Source organism: Onychomys torridus, chromosome 9 (genome assembly GCF_903995425.1).
Source record: "Onychomys torridus chromosome 9, mOncTor1.1, whole genome shotgun sequence".
Taxonomy (NCBI): Eukaryota; Metazoa; Chordata; class Mammalia; order Rodentia; family Cricetidae; genus Onychomys; species Onychomys torridus.
In genome coordinates, this window is record NC_050451.1 from 40,856,819 (window position 1) to 40,880,242 (window position 23,424).

A 23,424-nucleotide genomic window follows, 5' to 3' on the forward strand; every position below is an offset into this window, starting at 1 on the left:
CTTTTCCTTAGCAGAGAGCATATATGTACAAAAGCAGTTTATTAGCTGCAAGGTCCAGAGTGAAATACTAACAAGAATAAAGCATCTTCATCTGCACTACATAATGGAGACTGCCTCAAAACACAAAATAAGGTGCTGGAGAGATGGCTCAGAGGTTAAGAGCACTAGCTGCTCTTATAGAGGACCAGGGTTCAGTTCCCAACACCCAAATGGCTGCTCACAACCATCTGTAATTCCAGGTCCAGAGGATCTGCTGCCCTCTTCTGGCCTCTGCAGGCACCAGATAAACACATGGGTCACACTATACATGCAAGCAAAAAACTCATACCTATAAAATGAATATTAAACAATTTAAAAACAAAACGAGGGAAAAAAGGAATAGAACCTTCTTTTAGGGTTAGGTAAGTAGCTAAGTTGGTAGCATACGTGCTGAGCATGCAGGGAGTCCTGAGTTTGATCTCTAGCACAAACCAGGTGTGGCAGTACATGCCTGTGAACCCAGTTCTTTTAAGATGGAAGCAGGGGGATTAAAAGCTCAAGGTCATTCTCAACTACATAGGGAGTTGTGCGGCAGCCTGGGATACAAGAGACCCTGTCAATCATCATCAGACCTCTCAATCATGGTGGGGTAGTGCATACAACCCCAGCACTCAGAGGCAGGACTTTGAGGCCAGCCCAGGCTACACATCAAGTTCAAGGCCAGTCAGAGCTACTATAATAACAAGAACGTTTCTAATGATAATAAATTTTAAAAGTAAGCAAGCAAGTACAACTTTCTTACCCTCTCATAATTTCCGTCCTTTTGTGATGGTATTCTTATCCCTCCCTCCCTCCCTCCCACACTGCTGGCCCTCAATCATCCAGCAGGTTTATTTTGGTGCTGAGTAGGGACCAAAGCTATATGCCGCACACTGGGCAATGTCAAGACGCAGGCAGGCATCTCAGCCCGAGGCCTTGGCAGAGTTCCCAGGCACAGCCAGCGGTCCAGACCAGGGCAGTAGGCATGGACAAGGTGGGAGATGGCGTAAGTACGGTGGCTATAGCCCCCCAGTATGAGTAGCTCCCCCTGGAGCACAGCCCCCGCAGCCCCCACATGGGAGGAGGGCAAGGGTGCCAGGTGAGTCCAGCTATCAGTCTTTGGTTCATAGACCTCGAAGCTCAGGAGGTCCCCAGTGTCCCCTATCCCACCTGCCACATACAACCTCCCACCCAGAGCAGCCATCACGTGACTAGCCCGAGCGACACCCATTGGGCTCAAAAGTGTCTCAGGCTTCTCAAGTTTGGGGTCATAGAGCATCAGTGAATCCAAGAACTGGCCGGTCCCACTATAACCACCGCTTACATACAACCGGCCCTCGAGGATTGCAGCCGCGTGGGCAAAACATGGTACCGGAAGAGCTGGTGCTGGCCTAAGGGAGAACAGAATATAAGATCAGGCAACTAGAATGCTCGACTTGATTTCATTTTGAGGTAGATCTTGCTATATAGCCTAGGCTCCCGCCTTAGCCTCTGACGCTCTAGGATTACAGGGTGTGCCCCTATGCCCAGGTTCACTCTCCTGTTCCAAATCTAGTTTCTCCCTAATGCCCCTTTGCCTGCTCACCTCCAGACATTGAGTTCAGGGCTATAGGTCTCAACAGAATTAAGGGCAACACCATTGTCCCGTCCACCCAGGGCATAAAGATGTCCATCGAACACCACCAGAGGGAAGAAGCTCCGAGCCTGGCACAGAGGTGCCATTTCCTCCCAGTCTTCTTGACTGGAGCTCCACCTGGACACAATGGGGCAAGATACAAAAAAAGGGTGACCCTGGGAGCCTATGGCCGGCTGGATTAGCATTTTCTCCTGCTTGCCCACACGGGGGCCAGCTACACATTGATGATACCTGAGAGTTGAAGCCAGAGTGTTGGAGTGGCTATAGTAATCCTGTCCCCCACACACATAGAGTTCACTCCCTGTTAGGCTCGCAGCTCCATGGCGAAAGCGCCCGGGGGCAGGCAGGTCCGGCAGCCGGCACCATTCCACAGTCCGCACCAGACCCATGCCACAGTGGAAAGCCCGGGCCCACCACACTTTGCAAGACGGCTGTCTCCGGTCCATGTTAGGTCTGAGCCCATCCCCACCAATCACCACCAGTGCTTGGTCAGGCTCCCGGCACCTCTCTTGACCTGGAATTTCGGCTTCTACCATCAGCTGGTACAGCAGATCGGCGGACAGAGGAGGGGGGAGCCCAGCTGCCCGCACCTTTCTCAGCTCTCTGGTAGACATGCGGCCAAAGCGGACGCATCGCAGCAGGGCCTTGGCCTCTGACTCCTGGGTCTCGGGGTTGGCAGCCAGCCAACGCCGGGCAGCCATGAAAGCTTCAAACTCTTCTTGTACGTGGAGCTCATCGCTATCCAGGAGCTCCGCCAGGCAGGTAGCCGGTAACTCCGGGAAAGTAGGGCACAGAGCCACAGCAGGCAGATGAGTGAGGAGGTAATGATGCGCTTTCCCCCAGACTTTCTCCAAACCAGGGGCTTCAACCATAGGAAACAAAGCCAGGCAAAGGGCAGGGCAGAGGCTTTGAGCCAAGGCTCTCTGACACAAATCCAGGCAGGAGGAGCTCTGGTACTGCAGCGCAGCCTGGGCGACTCTTAGCAATCCTGGCCATCTTTCTCGTACAACTCCAGAGTAGGCAAAAGAAACGAGGAATCTCAGGTCTTGAGAAGAGATGGTACACAGAGAGACCTTTGTGCCCTGGGACTCCCTCATCCCACTCAGAAGCATGGCCCCAAAGAACTCACTGCCACAGGCCAGGGCTACTCGGTGCACTGTAGTGGAGAGGAAACAAAGAAACTCAGACTGTTGTTGCAAGACAGTTAGCTAACTTGCAAGTCTAACTTGTGACTGATCCAGTCACCCATAGGCCAAGCCGTGATATACTTTGGAATAGCATGGAATGCTTGCAGCTTTCATTAGAATGCAGTCCAGTGGTGGAGCATCTGTCTAGCATGTGCAAAGCCTGGATTCCCTCGCCAGTGCCGCAATGGATAAATAAACAAGCACAATGCAGCTTTCAAGCCCCTCTCTGCCCCTCTCTAGATTATGATTCCATAGGTCTAAATAGTAACTTGGGGAATCTGTGCTTTAATACCTTTCTCTCTTTCTGTTTCTTTCTGGATACGGAGTCTCATGATGTAGTCTTTGCTGGCCTGGAACTTACTATGGAGACTTGACATGTACTGATGTATTCAGTCTTTATTCTAAAATTTTCAAGCACCCGGTATTATTCTCATGTTAGTGTCTGGAGGACCCTTTAGCGTTTTAGGTCCATGTTAATTAAAACCTTCTTTTTTAAAGACAGGGTTTCTCGGTGTAGCCCTGCTGTCCTGGAACTTGCTCTGTAGACCAGGTTGGTCTCAAACTCACAGATATCCACCTGCCTCTACCTCTCAAGTACTGGAATTAAAGGTGTGTGCCACTGTCGCCTCGCTAGAAAAATGATCTTAATGAAACCAGTTGAGAAAATCCTAAAGACAACACTTGCTAATAGGAAACACAAACTAAACTGAATGGAGCAGGATACAACTTACAAAGGTGCCACTGCATGGTGAACAGAGTAAGGGCTTTTCATTTATAGCCACAAGCACCACAGCCATCAGCCATCCTAGCAAAATGGCTCCCATCCATGCCAGGCATGCTGGCATACTTACTACTCTTGTAGAGGACCCAGGTTTGGTTTCCAGCACCTACCTGTCAACTCACAACCACCTATAAGTCCAGTTCCCTAGAACTGGACGCCCTCTTCTGGCCTCTGTAGGCACCAGGCACACATGTGGTACACGAATTACATGCAGATACTCACATACACATAAAATAAAACAAATAAGCCTTTAAGAAAAGAAAGAAGCTGGGGTGTGGGGTGGGGGTGGGGTGGCGGTGGTGGCGCACGCCTTTAATCCCAGCACTTGGGAGGCAGAGGCAGGCAGATCTCTTTGAGTTCGAGGCCAGCCTGGTCTACAAAATGAGTTCCAGGACAGCTAGGACTGTTACACAGAGAAACCCTGTCTCAAACATTTAAAAATAAAATTAAATAACAAAAGAAGGAAAAGAAAGAAATAACGGGGGGGGGGGGCAGGAAAAGGTGGCTGAGTGTGTAAAGGGACTTGTCATCAAGACCAATGACCAGAGTTCTAACCTTAGAAATCACATGAAGGGGAGGGCAAGCTGTCCTCTGACTCCACAAGCACTGTAGTACTGGAAGGCCCTGCTGCTCACACACACACACACACACACACACACACACACACACACGAATAGCTAAATGCACTATTTTGTAAGTATAGAAAAGGTTTTGTTTTAATAGAATTGGGTTTTGTGTTGAAGGCATTGTAATCCCACTTACATAGAGTTCAGTGCCTGCCTGGGCTGAAGAATGCATTCAAGACCAACCTGGGAAACTTGGTGAGACTCTTTATCAAAATTAAAAAATAAAACAGAAAGTAAAAGCTCAAATATCCCTTTTAAGGATTTGTTTTTATTATTTCAATTATGTTTATGTGTGTGGGTAGGTGCATGGGAGTATGGGTTCTCATGGAGGCTGGACAGCAGCTATGGTCTGCCCAGTGTGGATGCTGGGAAGACCAGGAAGAGCTTTTAAGTAGCAGTCACCTAGCCCTTTGTTTGTTACGTGTATATTCCTCAGGAAAATGTCAAGCCGAAATAATGAGATGAAACAGACAAGTAGCATATTAATTGGGAAGCCAGTGTGATGAATGTTTGAGTGTTAATCTTTGCTTTGTGCTTGAAGTATTTTGCGATAGAAAGAAGAACACTCTGCTAGGAACTGTCTCAGGAAGTCTTAGTCAAGCCTCTGTGTTCCCCGTGATTCTTATGAATCCCATGCTCTTTGGGCCAGTTGTGGAATGCGTACCTCTCAAAGGGCAACTGATGATAGTGATGATTCTTCTGTTGCCTTTTTAAGCAGTAGGTAGCCGGGCGGTGGTGGTGCACATGCCTTTAATCCCAGCACTCGGGAGGCAGAGGCAGGCGGATCTCTGTGAGTTTGAGGCCAGCCTGGGCTACAGAGTGAGTCCAGGAAAGGCACAAAGCTACACAGAGAAACCCTGTCTCGAGAAACAAAACAACAACAACAACAACAACAAAAAAAAAAAAAAAAAAAAAGCAGTAGGTAGTGGTCTGGTGCTTCCCAGAAATAACAAACACCAGTTACAGTTTCCTATTCTATGTTGAAAATCGACATTCTGGGAAATGAGCTAAACCAGCTCAGCTTTGATATCACTAATCAGTATCTGTACCTGAGACTCAGTTGTGAGTGGCTCTCAGATACTAGGAATCTCCCTCTTACTCATTGCTGTACCATAAGATTTAAAAGGATGGGTTCCCCCGAAGTTTTATGAATATGTGGGAACCCCAACCTTTTGTGAGAATGAAGCATCACCCTCCAGCTAATGCCATGAGGCAGAAAGCCTTTAGGGATAGCTTTCCTTCTGGAGTACCTCCACTAAGAACCTCACGGTGTGACTGGGCATGTTTTGGAGTCAGTCTGGCCTGGAACTCATCTCAACCCTCCTTGCTTAGCTGCCTATGTGTCGTCACACGACCCTACGAGATTTGTTTTTTTCTTTCCTTTTCCTTTATGGTTTGTGAGATAGGTGCTCATAATGTAGTCCTCACCAGCCTAGAGCTCACTATGTAGCCCAGGATCACAGGCATGAGCCACCACCACATGTGGCTTGATTTGTTCTTTGCTAAAGTATCATCAACCTTGAACTAGGTAACCTCTAAACAAATCTATTGTAACTTTAAACTTTGCTGCATCACATACAGGCTACAGGTCAGGTGGGTTCCAGGTCAGATGGGTCTTGGTATAACTGAGTAGCAGACACTGTACAGTAGAGAGCAGTTTTTCTCAGCCTGTGGGTCATAACCGCTTGGAGATCAAATGATCCTTTTTTTCCCCCTCCGAGACAGAATTTCTCTGTGCCGTTTTGGTGCCTATCCTGGATCTTGCTCTGTCGACCAGGCTGGCCTCAAACTCACAGATATCCACCCGAGTGCTGAGGTTACAGGCGTGCGCCACCACCGCTCCACGTCGAGTGACCCTTTCAAAGGGGTTGCCTAAGACCATCCATAATAACTCTAGCAAATTTTGTTTGTTTGAGACAGGATTTCTCTGTGTATCCCTGGCTGTACTGGAACTCACTCTGTAGACCAGGCTAGCCTTGAACTCAGTCATCCACCTGCCTCTGCCCTCCACTGCTGGGATCAAAAGCATGGGGCACCGCCACGGGCAACAGCAGAAAAATTACGGTTATGAAGTAGCAACGAAAATATGTTATGGTTGGGGGAAGTGGTCACCACAACATGAGGAACTGTGTTAAAGGGTTGCAGTGTTATGAAGATTGAGAACTACTGGTCTAGAGGAAGCTGCCAGAGTCAGTCACACCTAGGAGAAAGGACACCCTGGGGGACTTCTGTGTGCTGTGTGCTCAGCAGATGTCAAGGGCCTCGGGCTAATCTGTTTGAGTCATTCACTGTCTGCTTGTGCTACTGCGGTGAACTGTACTACGTTTCCCAGCCAGCTGGCTGGAAATCCAGGGGGGGGGGGGGGGGAGGCGCCGCCTGAACTATTGGTTCAAATTTGTCTGGGCGTCTAGGAAAACAATTCAACTGCGCATGTGCATCTCTTGGTGGCGCTGGAAAAGTACCAAAAAGGACATTCTTGCCGGAGCAATGATCCGAAACTCTTACACAGGCCTGGGGGGTGTGACCCAGTGGTAGAGTGGAAGTGAGGACTTAGGTTCCACCCCTAGCACCGCAAACTAAACAAAACTCTGCCACATGCATTCTTAGCAGTTGCCCCACGGGCCCTCACCCCGCAGGCGGTAGCCCTCTGCTTCCAGCTCCAGGTCGCACCCGATGCCCTCTCGATACAGACGCTCAATGGTGTGCAGGCTCTCCCTCAGCTCCTCTGCCTGGCTGAGCTTCTCTTCATCTTCCCTGGCTTTGCCAAGCCCTTCTGTCCTCAGCTGGGCTGCGTTCTTCACCCGGGGCGCTCCCAGCGCCTCTGCAGCAGCCAGCACTTCGCTCTGCGAGCCGGGGCCCAGCACCCCCTCATACGCAAAGGTCAGCGCAGCCTCCCAGCCCCTCCGGGTCACATCGAGGCTGAAGCGGGGCTGCTGACCTCCACCGCCCAGCAGCCTGCCTTGGAAGAGGCTGCTAATTGCAGCCAAGATCACCCGATGCACCCCGTATACCTGTCCCCCTACTGACACCTCTTCATCCAGCAGCAGCTTCTGCTCCCGCAGCCTCTGCGCTTCAGCGAAGAACTGGCTGGGGTGCTCCAGGCTGCACAGCATCTCAGGTTCTGCTGAGTCGTCGCTGCCATCCTGCTCCTTCCCCGTCTCCAGGGATGAAGCTGGAAAGGGGAGGTTTCCTGAAACCAAGGGGCTGGGGTCAGGCTCTGCCAGAGAAAAAAGAAAGTAAGCTGGGATCCTCAGAGGGAGAGGGAGACCAGGAGGAGGTTCTTCGGGCAGGTAAAGGGAGTTCAAGACCGTCCTTCCGGACAGGAAGGGAGACATGCTCCAAGTCTGAGGAAAGACTTGCCATCTTCAAAAAGCTCACGGCTCAGGTTTGTGAGATGGCTGCAGGTGGACAGGCATGCGAGAAGGAAAAGCAGAACTGTCCTCAGTTCACAGAGCTATCAGCCCCTCACTCCGCCCCAAGGGCACACACTAACTTTGGAATAGTGGACTATGGAGGGAGCTAACTCTAGGGTTCTCCAAGTGCAACAAACCCGTAAACACCTGTAGCCATCTAGGCCAGGGTCACCCCCTCCTTTCCACTTGCTGTCTTTCAGTCCCGGGCAGGAGACACCAGGCTTCTGCGTGCCCTCACTTGAGTTCCCACTCTGCTTAGGACTGCTGTGTGCAGATCCCAGCAGCGGCCCCACTTGGCTAATTTTAGCTAGCCTGAGGACTAAACTCTCATCTCCCGGTGCTGGAAACTGACACCCAATCCTCTGGGCCAAGTCCTGGGATGACTTCCCCCTCCTCTTTCACCTGTAGGTCATAAGAGGGTGCTGAGTGAAGGAAATTGCAAGGTGGAGAGAATGCAGACACTGGGTGGCGTGAGCCAGGTGAGAAGGACTTTTCATACGTAGCTGGTGGCTGGAGGTGACAGGGAGCTAGTGAAGGGGTCTGAAAAGTCTAGACTATACAACAATTGAGGTTTGGCTTACCTTCCTCCTTAATAGCTGTGGGGTTTGGGGGAGAAACTTCGTTAACCTCTGCCTGACTTTGTCCGGGCTCGTGGATATAATTGCTGTACCTCCATAACCCCGGAGGGTTCATCAAAAGCCTCTCATAGCAGCCGAACACTTTACATATCAGTAAAAACCAAACTGAAGATGCAAATCAAAGCTGTATGTTTTTAAAAACTGGTTTTAGTAGATAATGTCTTCTGTGTAGCCCCCACTTCCCTGGAGTCCCAATCCTGCTGTGGCAGCCTCCTGAGCGAAGGGATTACAGGCATGTAACATCAGCGCAGCCAGAAAACTGTATTCTAATGGATCTTGTCATTCCCTACCCCCTGGGCCATGCTCTAACAGAATTTGAGCTCCTTAGTTGGGATTGACTCCGAGTTTCTTCAGAGAGAGGAGGTTTCTATCAGTGTTGGGTGTGCCTCTGAACCAGAGGGGAACAGAGCAGTGAGGCTGTAGGTCCAGCTGGACCGATGATTTCAAGGATGGCTTCAGCAGGCTGTCCACTGAGGAAAGCTCTGGATTCTCTCCAGCTGGGCTTTCTCCCCCAGCTCACACATCCCAGCACTCAGAGCTGCCTCCTGAGCACCGGTGATGTTTTCCTCACACTCCACTGTGGGACTGAAGTCTGCCTTAGAAAGGACGGGGTCAGTAGCCATGGAGGGCCTAGAGCCTGGGTTACAGGAGCTGGTTGCCTGTCAGCTTTCCCCTGTCTGTCACCAAAGGCTGGTGACTACAACCAGCTAGATCTTTGGTCTGAACTCTTTGCCTCTTCTCTGGAGTCTGTTTAAAGACACTCAGGTAGGATTAGAAATGTAAACAAGAGACTCAACTTCCCTATATGGTTTTCCCTAAACCTAATGGTGGCTGAAAGTGGAAGATTGGAAGTTTAAGATTTTAAAATGTAATGAGTCAAAGTGCACTTTGGGATACATATCAGACCCTCTTTCCAAAACAAGGCAACAGGCAAACAAAAATACAACAATATTAGCATGTTAACAGAAGATAGCAGAGGCTGGTTGCCACTGGACAACAATTTTATGTGGCCCTTTCGAAGAAAGGATTTTAAGATTTGGCCTATTTCATTGGTTCTCCCAAGGTGACTTCCACGGTATCTGTTGCCAAATGTCAGGATCCTGTCTCTTCTATACTTCAAAAAGAAAAAAAAAAATTAGACATGACTTTCTGCTTATAGTTGTGATATTACAAATAGTATCCAGCTATGCAGTAACTTGAAATTTCTGTATCACTGTCTTCAGAGAACACATTTTAATACACCACACATTTAAAGATAAAGCATGGACTTAATGCCCCAGTCTAGCAAGGCTTGTTCTGTATTTTTGACATGATCAAATAACACATGAGTCATTTTGAGCAAGAAAATTCCAACTCTTAGGCATGGTTATTCACACAGAATCACCTTGTAGTAAATCAAAGTGCATGTAGGGCTACGTAGTGGACCCTATTTCAAAAACAAGGCAAAACCAAACAAAAATACAACCCAATTAGCATAATAACAGAAGTTAACAGGCTGGTGGCCTCTGGAGAACCAGGGAGACTGACTGCTTCTACAGCTGTATGTAGAAGAAACCCACCCCTTCACTACTGTGCTTATGCACATATCTATACCACTGTGCTATGAGAAGCCCAATGACATACTCCGTGTTCTTTTTGTTTTGTTTTTTCAAAACAGGTTTTTTTCTGTGCAGCTTCCATGCCTGTCCTGGATCTCGCTCTGTAAACCAGGCTGGCCTTGAACTCACAGAGATCCCCCGGCTCTGCCTCCCGAGTACTGGGAAATGTGGATGGACATGTTATCAGGTGTGTGTGTGTCAATATGACCTGAGGGCAATCTCCGCGCTTGGGAGGCTGAAGCAAGAGGATTGACATGAGTTACTGGCTAGCCCGGGCTACAGAGCCAGACTCTGTCTCAAACAACAACTAAATGCCTTTAATCAAGTTTGTGACTCCCCAATGAGAAGGAGTCTCAACTGGCAGTGAGAAAGTGCGCTTGTGTGGTTCAGAAGCTCAGGTTCCCTGCCAGATTCCTCAATTTAAAAATTCTTCAAATATCAAACCCACATCCATATCCGAGAAGGTGAAGTCCTGAGGTTGGAGGCTGTAGTTTTCACTTAACATTGTCCATTGATCTCTGTGAGTTCGAGGCCAGCCTGGTCTACAGAGTGAGCTCGGGGACAGACACTGTGCTGTTAACTGCCTAAACATCACCGAGCAGCAGAGACTGCCAGGTGGAGCCCACACCTGGGGAGTGACCACAGTTCTCCTTGTGGGTTGTCCTGTCTTTAAGTTGTAAATCAGCAGTTCCTACTAGAGAAGCTACCTTGACTCTGCTTGCCTGGACCGAGGGAAGGCATGAACACTCTTATCTAGACTCTGTACTGCCCTCCTGTGTGGAGTGTGTCTGTGCTTTACCTCAATTGTTCTTGCTTCTCCCCACCCCCTTCTCACTCCTAACATAGCTTAGCAGGACTGCGTCCCAAGTTAGCAATGGAATAGCAACATTTTGTAAAGGGAGGCTTGCTTCGCTGTAAATTTCACTTATGGGTTCCTATTTAACCAGAGTTCCAAGTCTCCACACATATTCACTGCATAAACATTAGAAAATAGATTTAAAATCCTGAATGCTCATCAGTAGGGGTAAGAATTATTTAAATTTTACTTTCTGTACATATTCCTAAGCAAACATGTACCCTTCACATTTATCATTACAGAAAACAGATTTGGATAGAGTTTGGGCAATCATACTGTTGTCTCTGTACAAACCAAACACACACAGCTCATTCTGCAAAATTCAAGAACCAAATAGATTCAGATAATCTGTGTCTATACCTGAACTCATTATCACCACCTGAATTTGCTTTGGAATTTGAAAACCAAATTTAGATGGAAAGATAATACTCATGAATATATGTGATCTGAACACATTTTCCAAGTTCGATAAGTAACGATTTAGTTGTCTGCTCCCCAAGCAATCACATGCCATGACACTACTTCCAGCTCAATGTGTATATATAGCTAGTACCATTTCACTTAGTGGCTTAAATCAATACCCTCTCACTAAATATTTAATATGGTTTCCAGTTTTAAACAGTGCTGAAATGTGGACTGCTGCACATATCTTGCACAGTTGTCCTATGCTTACTTAGAAATGGAGGTTTCTGGGACCAGAGATCCATAAACCAATAGAAGAGAAGGCCCTGAGGTCCATTCAGATACATGAAAAGGCCCTGAGGTTCATATAGATACATGCAAAGGCCCTGAGATTCATATAGATACATGCAAAGGCCCTGAGGTTCATATAGATACATGCAAAGGCCCTGAGATTCATATAGATACATGCAAAGGCCCCGAGGTTCATACAGATACATGCAAAGGCCCTGAGGTTCATTCAAATACAAAGAACTCAGTGTGAAAAATAAAGAGCCCAGGGCCAGAATAGATTCTTCAATAAATGTATTTGGATGCTGACTGGTGGTTTGAAAAAAAAAAAAAAAACAACTTATCTTACACTGAAATAAAATTCTAGACCAGATCTATCCAATTAATTTAAATATTACCAGCCCTTGACCTTGACTATCACAATGATCAGCGGCTACCCCTGGGCAGCTGAGGTACAGGACACTCTCTTTACACAGAGCTGCTCTAGATGAATCAAAAGCCACTATCTTTCTTGCAATATAATGTAAAACCTGAAAAAGATCAGAAAAATAGTGGTGGTCAATATTTAGAACATGTGCTACCAGAGGAATGTCTTCCTAAGCAACCCCCCCCCCCAGCTGAGGACTGAACTCAGGGCCTTGCGCTTGCTAGGAAAGCACTCTACCACTGAGCTACATCAACTGACTGCCTATGTAGTAACAATCCTAAATTGTGCTTAAGAAAAGCCTCCCTTAAAACATGGTAAATAGTAATCTGAGAAATATTTACAGCATAAAATTGCAAAATACTCAAGATACAAAAAGCTATTAACAAAAGACAAATATCTCTAGATATCTAGAATATTGGGCAAAAGATATAATAGACACTTTACATGCTTATGAAGGGATGTTTAATCTCACTAATAAATCAAAAAAATATAAATCTAGGGGCTGGAGAAATGGATCAGAGGTTAAGAGCACTGGCTGCTCTTCCAGAGGTCCTGAGTTCAATTCGCAGCAACCACATGGTGGCTCACAACCATCTGTAAAGAGATCTGGTGCCCTCTTCTGGCATGCAGGCAGAACACTATAGACATAATAAATAAATATTAAAAATGGCTTGATTTTATGTAAAACTAAAGACAAGAACTAAAATTTCACAAGTCCATCTTTTTCTTTGGACTATTGCTGTGGTTTTTCCTTCTGTGTGAACATCTGCCAGAGTTGCTACAATGAAGAATGCCTTGTTTTGAAAGTGTATTATAACTGGGAAGCGCTATTCGTCAGCATAGTTTTGGCTACTATGGTTGGAGACAGAGTCACATCAATCATCAGATTAGGGTAGGAGAGAGTTGAGATTCCATTCCCCAAGCTCAGCCCATCCAGGGAAATCTCATAGAAGACAGCAGCTCTTGCCTGGGCTCTGAGTGAGACTTGACTCCCCAGCATGGTCTTCTCCTCCCCTCAGGAATTAGCATAGAACTCTAGTTCTGATAGGCTTAAGTCACATTCACACTTAGTACAGAAATCAACTTCTGAGACTGGTTGGTGACTCACGTGTGAAGGGTTTATAATGTGGGAACAATGAGATCATTTTCACTTTTGCAATTGTGGGGAGGAAAGTCCACATTCTCTATCTTGTAACCCACCTGGCAGGGATGAGCACGCATTGAAGAGACACCACACCCCTCACACTTGATTATCAGACTGGGAAACTAGGCACCCCAAAGAATTGGAATTTCTCCCCTGGAATCTTGTGCTGGAAGAAGGAAAAGGCCCCAGTGAATTTGTCTCCCAGAAAGATTTCACAACTCTGGTAGCAAGAATTCCACGAGGTGTAGCATGCAGAACAGAGCTTGGCAGGGGTAGATGGCGGTGGGTTCCTGAGGGTGGTCTAGACAGGTAAGAGTGGTGCCAGAGCCAGGCGGTGGTGGCACACGCCTTTAATCCCAGCACTCAGGAGGCAGAGGCAGACGGATCTCTGTGAGTTCGAGACCAGCCTGGGCTACAGAGTGAGTTCCAGGAAAGATGCAAAACTACACAGAGAAACCCTGTCTTGAAAAACAACACACACACACACACACACACACACACACACACACACACACACACAATCAACTAACTAAACAAACAGAAGTGCTATTGATGTAAGTGGCAGGGACCATTATCTCAGCTGAAAAAACAAGCCAACAACGCCCTAGAGAAATGTTTCATTAGGAGAGCCTGCTGCCCTAGCAGAGCACTCGGATTCCAGCTCCAGGGAATCCAGTTCCCTCCTCTGTGGGCATCTGCACTCATGTGCACGTACCCGCCCCCATACACACACACACACACACACACACACACACACACACACACACAATTTTTTTAAAAGTCTTTTTAAAAAGGGTGCCTGGAAAGACAGCTCAGAGGTTGTTGATTCCTCTTCCAGAGGTTTGGCTCCCAGAAACAACATGGTGGCTCACAACCATCTGTAATTCCAGTTCCAGGGTATCCAACACTCTCTTCTGACCTCCTCAGGTACCAGGTATTCACAGACATACATTCAGGCAAAGAACTCATACACATTCAATAAAAATAAATAAATGTAAAAAATGAGGGGAAACAGATCTGTGGAAGTGAAGCAACTCACGCAGAGACGCGCTTTGCTGACCCACCATAACACAGTGAATTCAGTGAAGTCTTGGCAGAGAAGGCGTGGTGCCTGAGGCCGGATGACGGGGTACACTCCACAGAGGAGGCAGCACAGAGCGAAGCCCTAGCGAAGTTCTCTGTTATTTAAATCGTGATTCTCAAAACGTGTTCACCCAGAACCTGCGAGTGTGACTTCGTCTTGGAAAGGGCATTGTGGAGGTTTGAGAATGGCCCCCATGGGCCGTCTGTTCGAGTACTTGGTCATAGTTGGTAGGACTGTTTTAGAAAAGATAAGGAGTGGTGGCCCTAAGGGTGGGCTCTGAGGTTTCAAACACCCACATCATTCTCTCTGTCTCTGCTTCCTGCTTGCGGATCAAGATGCACACTCTCAGTTCCGGCCTGCCTGCTGCCATGGTGCCCGCCATGATGGTCATGGAGGCTAACCCTCTGGAACTGTAAGCCCCTAATAAACTCTTTCTTCTAGAAGTTGCCTTATCTAGAAGGTGTCTTTTCATAACAGTAGAAGAGAAACTAAGACAATCAACTTATTAATGTGGTAGTCCCAAGACGGTGGGGATGGAGAGGACTCAGCAGTCATGTATCTGTTGATCTTGTAGAAGATCCTAGTTCAGCTGCCATACCCCAAATAGTGTGGCTCTGGACTACCTGTAACTCTAGTTCCAGGGGGTCTAGCACCCTCTTCTGGCTACTCCCAACACCTGTACACACCTGTGCACATATACATACTCAGGTATGCACATATATGCAAAAAAATCAAAATACATTTTTTAAGAGAGTTTCAATGTGAGCTTACCGAATTTAGGTTTGGCTATAAATTCAGTCTCAGTTGCATTTATGTGAGGTAAGTGAAGGCAGAGATAAGATATTAAGAAACAGAGAGGATCACATGAAAGTAGACAGAAATGTGGCAGGTCTGAGCTGACAAGAGCCCAGAGCAATCAACAGGCACTGACATCAGCTGCCAGACCCTGGAGACAGACATGAAGCACATTGTCCTCGGCAGTCTCCAGGAGAAAAACAAACAAACAAATCAACCCTGTAACACGAACAGTCTTATTAATAAAAAAAACCTGGAGCCAGATGAAAAGCGAGAGATCAGAGGAAGAGAACAAGGCAAGCCACAAGTTCTTACTGCTAGGAAATCCTCAGCCCAAGAAAGAGCTATCTCCTGTATACTCACGCCTAGGTAAGTACCTTTCTGTGCCCTACCATCTTACTTCCTCTCTCCACCCAGCTCTATCACTTCCTGTCTGTCTGTACAGACCTCCAGACCTCTACGGTTAACTAGTACTGGGATTAAAGGCGTGTGCCACCATGCCTGACTCTGTGTTTGAAGTGTGGCCTTGAACTCACAGAGACCTAAAAGAATCTTTGCCTCTTGAATGCTAGGATTAAAAGCATATGCTACCACTCTATATTTAATATAGTGGCTGGCTTTGTCCTCTGATCCCCAAGCAAGCTTTATTTGTTAGAGCACAAATAAAATATCCCCACACAACCCTGCCTGTTACTTTTCTAATGCTGCATAAACACCATGGCCAAGGCGGCTTATAGAGGAGTTTATTTTGGGTTTATGGTTCCAAAGGGATAAGAGTCCACCAGGGCAAGGAACTGTGGCAGCAAACGGCAGGCATGGCAGCCGGAACAGCTGAGCACTCACATCTTGAACTACGAGCAGGAAATAAAGAGCAAACTGAGAATGGTGGACGGCTTTGAAACCTCAAGGCACGACCCGGGTGACATACCTCCTTCAGCAAGGCCACAGTTCCTGAAACTACCCAAATGGTGCCACTAACTGGAGACCAAGTATTCAAACACCTGAGCCTATGGGGAACATTCTAGTTCAAACCACCACAACTGCACAGTATTTACAATTTTTCAAAATAGACCAACATTTAAGGTACAGAGACCATGTAATCATGACCCTACATGACACACTCAGCTGGAAGTGAGTAACTGCCCTCAGACATGGCAGGTGATTTCCCGCATGCTGCGGTCCACACTTACTTCACTTTATTCTAATACTAAAAGACTGCTTTCTTACAGGCTTTGAGTTTTATATCCATGCTGTAGAAGTAAACCAGCTTCCTCAAATTTGGTGAGGGAACTGGAGGAAAAGGTAACAATAAAAGGCAGGCAGGCAGCAGAGTTCTCTGAGAGGGTGGCTCTGTGGGAAGACTGTGGTCCCAACAAGGAGTTCCCAGCTACCCTTGCAATGCTACAGATGGAAAGGCACCTCAACCTGGTGTCTCTAAAACTCCTGATGAGTGGAGAAGAGCCTACTGCTCTCCACATCATAATCCTTTCCACAGGCCACAGTGATGCTGACCGCCTCCCCCAACCCCCAGCTAGCATCCTGCCCTGGTGGATTTTGTAGGGACCTCCACCAAGAACATGAGTTTCATAATCTGTGGGAACATAATCAGGAAGAGAAGCAGCAATGTACAACAACTAAAGCTGGCAACTGGAAACAGAGAAACTCAAAAAGGTTAGAAATTCTGGTATGCTGGTACACGTCTGCAATCCCATCACTCGGGAGGCCGAGGCAGGGGGATCATAGTGAGGTCTGTCTCAAAATAAAACAAAAATCCAAAACAGCGAAAAACAGGAATAGTGGGGAGAAAATGAGCAGTTGTTAAGGTCAGAGAAAAATTAGCAAACAGCGAGTGGGCAGGGGAAGGATGCTCAAAGGAGTAGCAGTTCCAAAATTACAGTTATAATTTCTGCTTCTGCAAAATTAGTTATACTGTAGCAAGTAAAGTAACTGTAGGGTTGGATGTTACTACATGAAGAACTGTAATAAAGGGTTGCAGCATTAGGAAGGTTGAGAACCGATGCTGTAGAGCATTTTCTTAATTAGTGATTGATGTGGGAGGGCCCGGTCCAAGTGTGTGGTTCCATCCCCAGGACCTGGGTTCTATAAGAAATCAGGCTAAGCAAATCAAGTAGAGGATGTCAGTGAGCAGCACCCCTCCATGGCCTCTGCATCAGCTCCTGCCTTCAGATTCCTGCCCTGCTTGAGTTCCTGCCCTGACTTCCTTCAGTGATGGACTAAATTGTGGAAGTGTGAGCCAAACAAACCCTTTCCTGCCCAACTTGCTTTTTGTTCATGGCGTTTCATTGCAGCAATAGACCCCTTAGATAGTATCTCAAACTGGCTTGGAACTTGATGATTTTGCCTCTGCCTCCCAAGTGCTGAACTTACAAGTGAGCAACACCACAGCCAGTTCGGACCATTTTTCTCTTTGGGGCAGTATAGTTAACACTAGCAGCCTCAAGTGACAGTCAGTCAAAGCAGGGCCTGCAATCAGTGGACATGTACTGGCTCAGGGATGATGGAGGTAGGAAGCCTATGAGACCTTAAGAAGCCCCAATTTCTTTCTGTTTTGGAGGAAGAGAAGAAAGAGAAGTTAGTGATTTAATAGGAGGCAGCAGTGGTGGTGGGGCACCACTAGTGTTGGAGATAGTGGTACATGCTCACAATTCTGGCACTTGAGAGGTCAAGGGCAAGGGAGACAGCTCAGGGGCAGAGTGCTTGCATGGTGCAAGCAAGACCCTGGGCTCAGTCCCAGGATCATGCACAGAAAACTAGCAAACAAGCCTAAAACACAGAAAGGCACTTTGTGGGGACCTGTGTAACTTAGTGTGAACCATGGATGGGGCAGACTGCAGAAAGTTCTTCCCACAAGGTGTCCTTCTAGAAAGAATTGCAGAAACTATGATAAATGAGCATACCTGAAAGCAAGGATGTGAAGGGAACGCCCCTGGCATGTCCACAGTATCTCTGTGGGAAAGGCCTGGGAGTAGTCTTGACTCTCTCACATGATCGAAAGTAATATTCAGAAAACAACGCCAGGTGTAGTCCCTCGCTGCATTTGGATTTGTTCAAGCTCACTACAGCCATCACCTCCCACAGTTCTCGCTCAGTAATGAAAATGAGATGCGCTGCTTGCACTGCTCTTGTGCTCACAGACTCCCCATGCAGACCCTCAGCATGTTCTTCCATCTGCAGACTTCGCCTTGTGGCTGGGGTGGGTCGACGCTTTACAAAGCATTCATTGCCCTACTCCCACCTGAGAAACCTTCAGGCCTCACACTTTCTCGGGCCTCTCCTCCCCACCCCGCAAAGGTGGGCAGGAAGACTGCTAGCCATCTCTCTCATCTTTACAGATCCATGCTAATCCCCTATCTACTGACATTCAAAAACAAAGAGGACTCAATGACCTTTACGACCTTTTGTGAGCAGCGCTGTTCCGAGAAGCTGCCCAGAGAGAGCCAGAGACCTAAAATGATCAAAAGAGAGGAAGAAATTGAGACATTTTGAAGATAAGCCATTGCCTTAATTCAGCTTAGAAATAGGATTTTGGTTAAAGGTTGAAAGTAAATCCAAGTGGATTTGATTAACTGGAAGTAAAAGACAAACACGCCTATCAGAGAATGCCAAGGCCTGTTTTTTTTTTTTGACATGAACCAGAGGGTAGTTATCACTGAGCTAAAAATAACTGTAGGAGTAAGTTGGGGAAGATATAAGTTCAATTTTGGATACCTTAACCTTGAAGTGTGTGCTTGCCAGTTTTATGTCAACTTGACACAAGCTTGAGTGTGGGAAAAAATGCCCCACCAGATTGGCCTACGGCAAGCCTATGGTACATCTTCTTCATTGATGACTGATGTGGGACTGTGGCTGTGCCACCATTGGGCTGATGGTCCTGGGTGTTATAAGAAAACAAGCTGAGCAAGCCAGAAGGAGCAAGTCAGTAAGCAGAACTCCTCCATAGCCTCTGTTCCAGTGCCTGCAGGTTCCTGCTCTGACTCCCGTAGATGATGGACCACAAACCGTAAGATCAAATAAACCCTTTCTTCCTCAAGCTGATTTTGGTCATGGTGTTTTATCCCAGCACTAGAGATCCTAACTAAGACCAATTGTCTAGTGAGTACCCAAGTGGAGATACAAAAGGGCATCTTGGTATTTGAGAGGAGAGTCTAGGCTGGAACTATAAGGGAGTCACCTGTATCCAAATGAATTTCATGGTAAAACTGGACAAAATCACCCCACAACCTGTGTCAACAGTCTGAGGACTAAATTCTAGGAAGTCTGGACTGCAGAAATGGACAGGCGTGGTGGCACATGCCAGCACTCGAGAGACTGAAGGGAGAAAACAGCTCATTCCGAGCTAAGACTCTGAAATGAGAAACAGCAAAGGAGACAAAGAATGATCAGCTAGAAAGCAGTCTACACACTCTAAAACCATTTCAAAGAGCAAGTGTCAAATGCTTCAGACAGACTTAGAAATGAATCTACCCTGATCTGTGACTAAGTCATTAATGACTCTGGGAAGAACAAATATATTGGGATAATTTTATTTATTTATTTATTTACTTATTTACCCTGGGAAGAACAAATATGTTGGGATAATTTTTTATTTATTTATTTATTTATTTATTTATTTATTTATTTATTTATTTATTTATTTATTTGAGGCAAGGTTGCTCTGTGTAGTCCTGGCTATCCTGAAACTCGCTCTGTAGACCTGACTGGCCTTGAACTCACAGATCCACCTGCCTCTGCCTCCAGTGCTTTTTTTTTTTTTTAAAATATTGTCTCACATAGCCCAGGCTAGCCTTGAACTCATTATATGCCTAGATGACCTTTAAATACTCCTCCTCCTGCCCCCACCTGCAGAGTACTGGGGTTCCAGGTGTGCATCACCACTGGTGGGCTTTGTACTAAGTAAGCATTTTACACCTAGGCGCCATCCTCAGCCACAGAACAGACTTTAAAGAGGATTCAGAAAGAAACTGGAGACCACTTTTCTAAATTGCACTGTGAAGTAGCTGTCCTGTCAACTCACTCACACCCAGTGCATAGCTGTTTGGCGATTAGGACACAGCTCAGAACTGCCCAGGTCAAGCAACTGTATATGGGTACTCCAGAGTGTAGTGGGAAGTTTCTCTGGTCCTGCCTTGCCAGACAAATCTCTCTCACCCGCAGTCCCGCAGCCGTTTATAAAACAACCGCTCAGAGGCTTATATTAATTACAAATTGAATGGCTTATGGCTTCAGCTTCTTGGTAGCTCTTTCATCTTAAATTAACCCATCCCTAATAATCTATATGTCCTCACGTGGCTGCGGTGTTACCAGTCTGCTGGCATCTTGTTGCTCCTTTGGCAGCGGGTTGGTGTCTCCCCCAACTCCACCCTTCTTCATCTTGTCTTTAGTCTGAATGTACTGCCTGACCTTATTCTGCCCTGCCATAGGCCAATGCAGCTTTATTTATCAACCCATCAGAGCAACACATAATCACCGAGTACAGAAAGATATCCCACAGCAATAGAGTTCTTAGAAAACCAAAACCAAAACCAAACCACATTTTTCTGCCAGACGGCAAGACCTACTTCACACCCAGGAGCAGGAATATGGGCTGTTTGGAGCCGTTTTTCAACCTTGATACCTATGACATTTTTGCATAGAGCTTCATCTGCAGGGCTTTGCTATATACTGTAGGGTATTTTCTAGCATCCTTGGCTTCTCTTTTTAGGATTTATTTATTTCATGTGTCCTGGGTGTTTTGCCTCATGTCTGTGCACATGTATGCCTGGTGCCTGAAGCCAGAAAGCATCAGATCCTCTGCAACTGAAGTTACAGACAATTGTGAGCTGCCATCTGGTGCCAGAAATCAAACATCCTCTGCCAGTGCTCTTAACCACTGAGCCATCTCTCTAGCCCCTCCTTGGCTTCTCTTTAGTAGCATCCTCATTTTGTCTTCCTAGGACAAAATCAGACCTGGTTGAGAACCTCTGGTTTGTGGTAACAGGACAGGAATCAGAGTATGTGAGTGAAAATGCTGGGAACTTGGTAAGTGTGTTCTCCTTGCTTCTACTTTAAAGAACCAAGGTGTAGTTTGAATGAGAAAGCCCCCACAGGTCATGTATTTGAATGCTTGGTCCCTACTTGGTGGAACTGTTTGGGAAGGATTGGGAGGTGTGTCACTGGGGGGTGGGCTGAGGTTACAAACACCCACACTATTTTCACTTTCTCTCTCTGCCTCTAATTTGTAGATTAGTTAGTGCTCCCTGCTGTAATGGTCATGGACTTTATTACCCTTAGAAACAGAGAACACCAATTAAATGCTTTCTTTTGGTTATGATGCACTGTCTCTTCACAGCAATAGAGTAACTTTATTAAAGTACTTAAAATTGTTGAAATATAAACAATAATTAAAAAATAGTTTAAAAGTAACTAAGGTAATAATGAGTACAGGGAGAGAGATGTTGGGGATTTGAGGATCAAAAGATAAGGAGTTACTAGACAGTGAGTGAGAGGGTTAGGAAGGTAATGTTGCTGAGTGGCAGGAAGGAGTCCCTTCGGTTTCATTGTGATCAGTTGGTTAGAGTAGTCAGCATGGCTATTTTGCTTGCCCTATCAGTTGCACAGATATAGGTATAAAGTAGGTGATTTGGGGCTGGAGAGATGGCTCAGAGGTTAAGAGCACCGACTGCTCTCCCAGAGGTTGAGTTCAATTCCCAGCACCCACATCATGGCTCACAACCATCTATAATGAGATCTGGCGCCCTCTTCTGTGTACGTAATTAATAAACAAACAAATAAATAAATCTTTAAAAAAAAGTAGGTGATGTGCATAACAAAAGTAGATTGGGGGGTTAGGGATCAGTTGGCAGACCTCTGGGTTCGGTTCCTAACACTGTGTAAATTGGGTGTGGTGGGGTACACCTGTAAGCTGATGCTTGGGGAGGTAGAGGCAGATCATCCTCTGCTAGCTGGTTCAAGGCCAGCCTGAGCTTGATGAGATCCTGTTTTTTTGTTTTGTTTTGTTTTTTAATGGCAAAGGGAGATGGAGCATCGGCAACAAGGTGTTTATTATTGGAATTTAACCAAGGAAGAAAAACTATAATACAGGAAGGAAGGAAGATCAAGGAGCTGCAGGTCCTGGCAAAGGAATGAATTCAGCATAATAATAAATGGAATAACCAGATTATGGAAAACGAATCGGATGAGACTGAGGTACATGCTGCATGAATCCTAAATGGTCTTATAATGAAAACCTGGAGCCAGGTATCAGAGTCAAAGCTAAACGATCAGAGGAAGCAAGCCACAGCCACTTCTCACTTTGCCAACTCCTCAGCCGAAAAGAGAATCCACGAATCCTCAGACTGAATGCTCCTGAGTCCTCAGCCGAAAGGCTCTCTAGCTCCTGTCTCCTCACACCTTAGATGCCTTTCTCTGTCTTCTGATCCTCAGGCAAGTTTTATTTCTTCTATTACAAATATATCACCACAGATATGGAACAGTGTGCTGCTGCATGGTGATGCACACCTATACTCCCAGCACTCAGGAGGCAGAGGCAGAGGCAGGTGGACCTCTGTGAGTTCCAGGCTAGTCTAGTCACATAGCAAACACCAAGCCAGCCAGCGCTACATAGAGACCATCTCAAAAAGAGATAGAGGAGGGAAAGAGAGATGAGGAAAAGAGGACACGTGCACTAACTCCAGGTCCAGTGGAACGACGGATGTGAGAGATTCACTGCAAGGTGTGAATAGAAGCAGTCTTTCTAAGAAACCAGGTCTCGGAGCAACACCATGAAGGAATCACTCAGAGAAGAGGGTGAGGATATATGGATTTTACAAAAAGCTGCTAAGTTTCAGGAGTTTGGAAGTGGGACAAGAAAAAAGATGGGAAGATGTGGTGATATTTTGTTTGTACTCTAACAAATAAAAATTGCCTGAAGATCAGGGGACAGATCCAGCCACTAGATTAAACAGAGGACAGGCAATGCTGGCACATACCTTTAATCCCAGCACTTGGGAGGCAGAGGCAGGAGGACCTCTGTGAGTTCAAGGCCAGCCTGGGCTACAGAGTGAGTTTCAGGAAAGGCTCCAAAGCTACACAAAAAAACCACTGTATCAAACAAAACAAACAAACAAAAAAAGCCACTGCTGTGGAATATCGTTCTGTATGCTGGAATATGTGTTGCTCTGATTAGTTGATAAATAAAATGCTGATTAAGCAGACAAGAATTCTGGGAAGAGAAGGGCTAAGTCAGGAGCCACCTGCCAGACACAGAGGAAGCAAAATGACAATGCAGAACTGAGAAGAGGTACCAAGCCACCTGGCTAAAAAACATAGATAAGTATTATGGGTTAATTTAAGTGTAAGAGCTAATTAGTAATAACCCTGAGTTAATGACCATACAGTTCATAATTAATATAAACCTCTGGATGATGATGATGATGATGATTTTTTGAGACAGGGTTTCTCTGTGTGGTTTTGGTGCCTGTCCTGGATCTCACTTTATAGACCAGGCTGGCCTCGAACTCAGAGATCTGCTT

The 23,424-nt window shown here is 46.4% G+C and overlaps 1 protein-coding gene across 1 annotated transcript; it reads right to left on the reverse strand.

Moving 5' to 3' along the window:
* Positions 1-845: 845 nt before the first annotated feature.
* Klhl33 (kelch like family member 33) lies at positions 846-7,611 on the reverse strand. Its single transcript, XM_036199533.1, is given in 5 exon segments — positions 846-1,409; positions 1,604-1,771; positions 1,886-2,810; positions 6,878-7,484; positions 7,486-7,611. Coding segments are annotated over 5 exon segments (2,379 nt in total). The 3' UTR covers positions 846-856.
* Between the last annotated feature and the right edge of the window lie 15,813 nt (positions 7,612-23,424).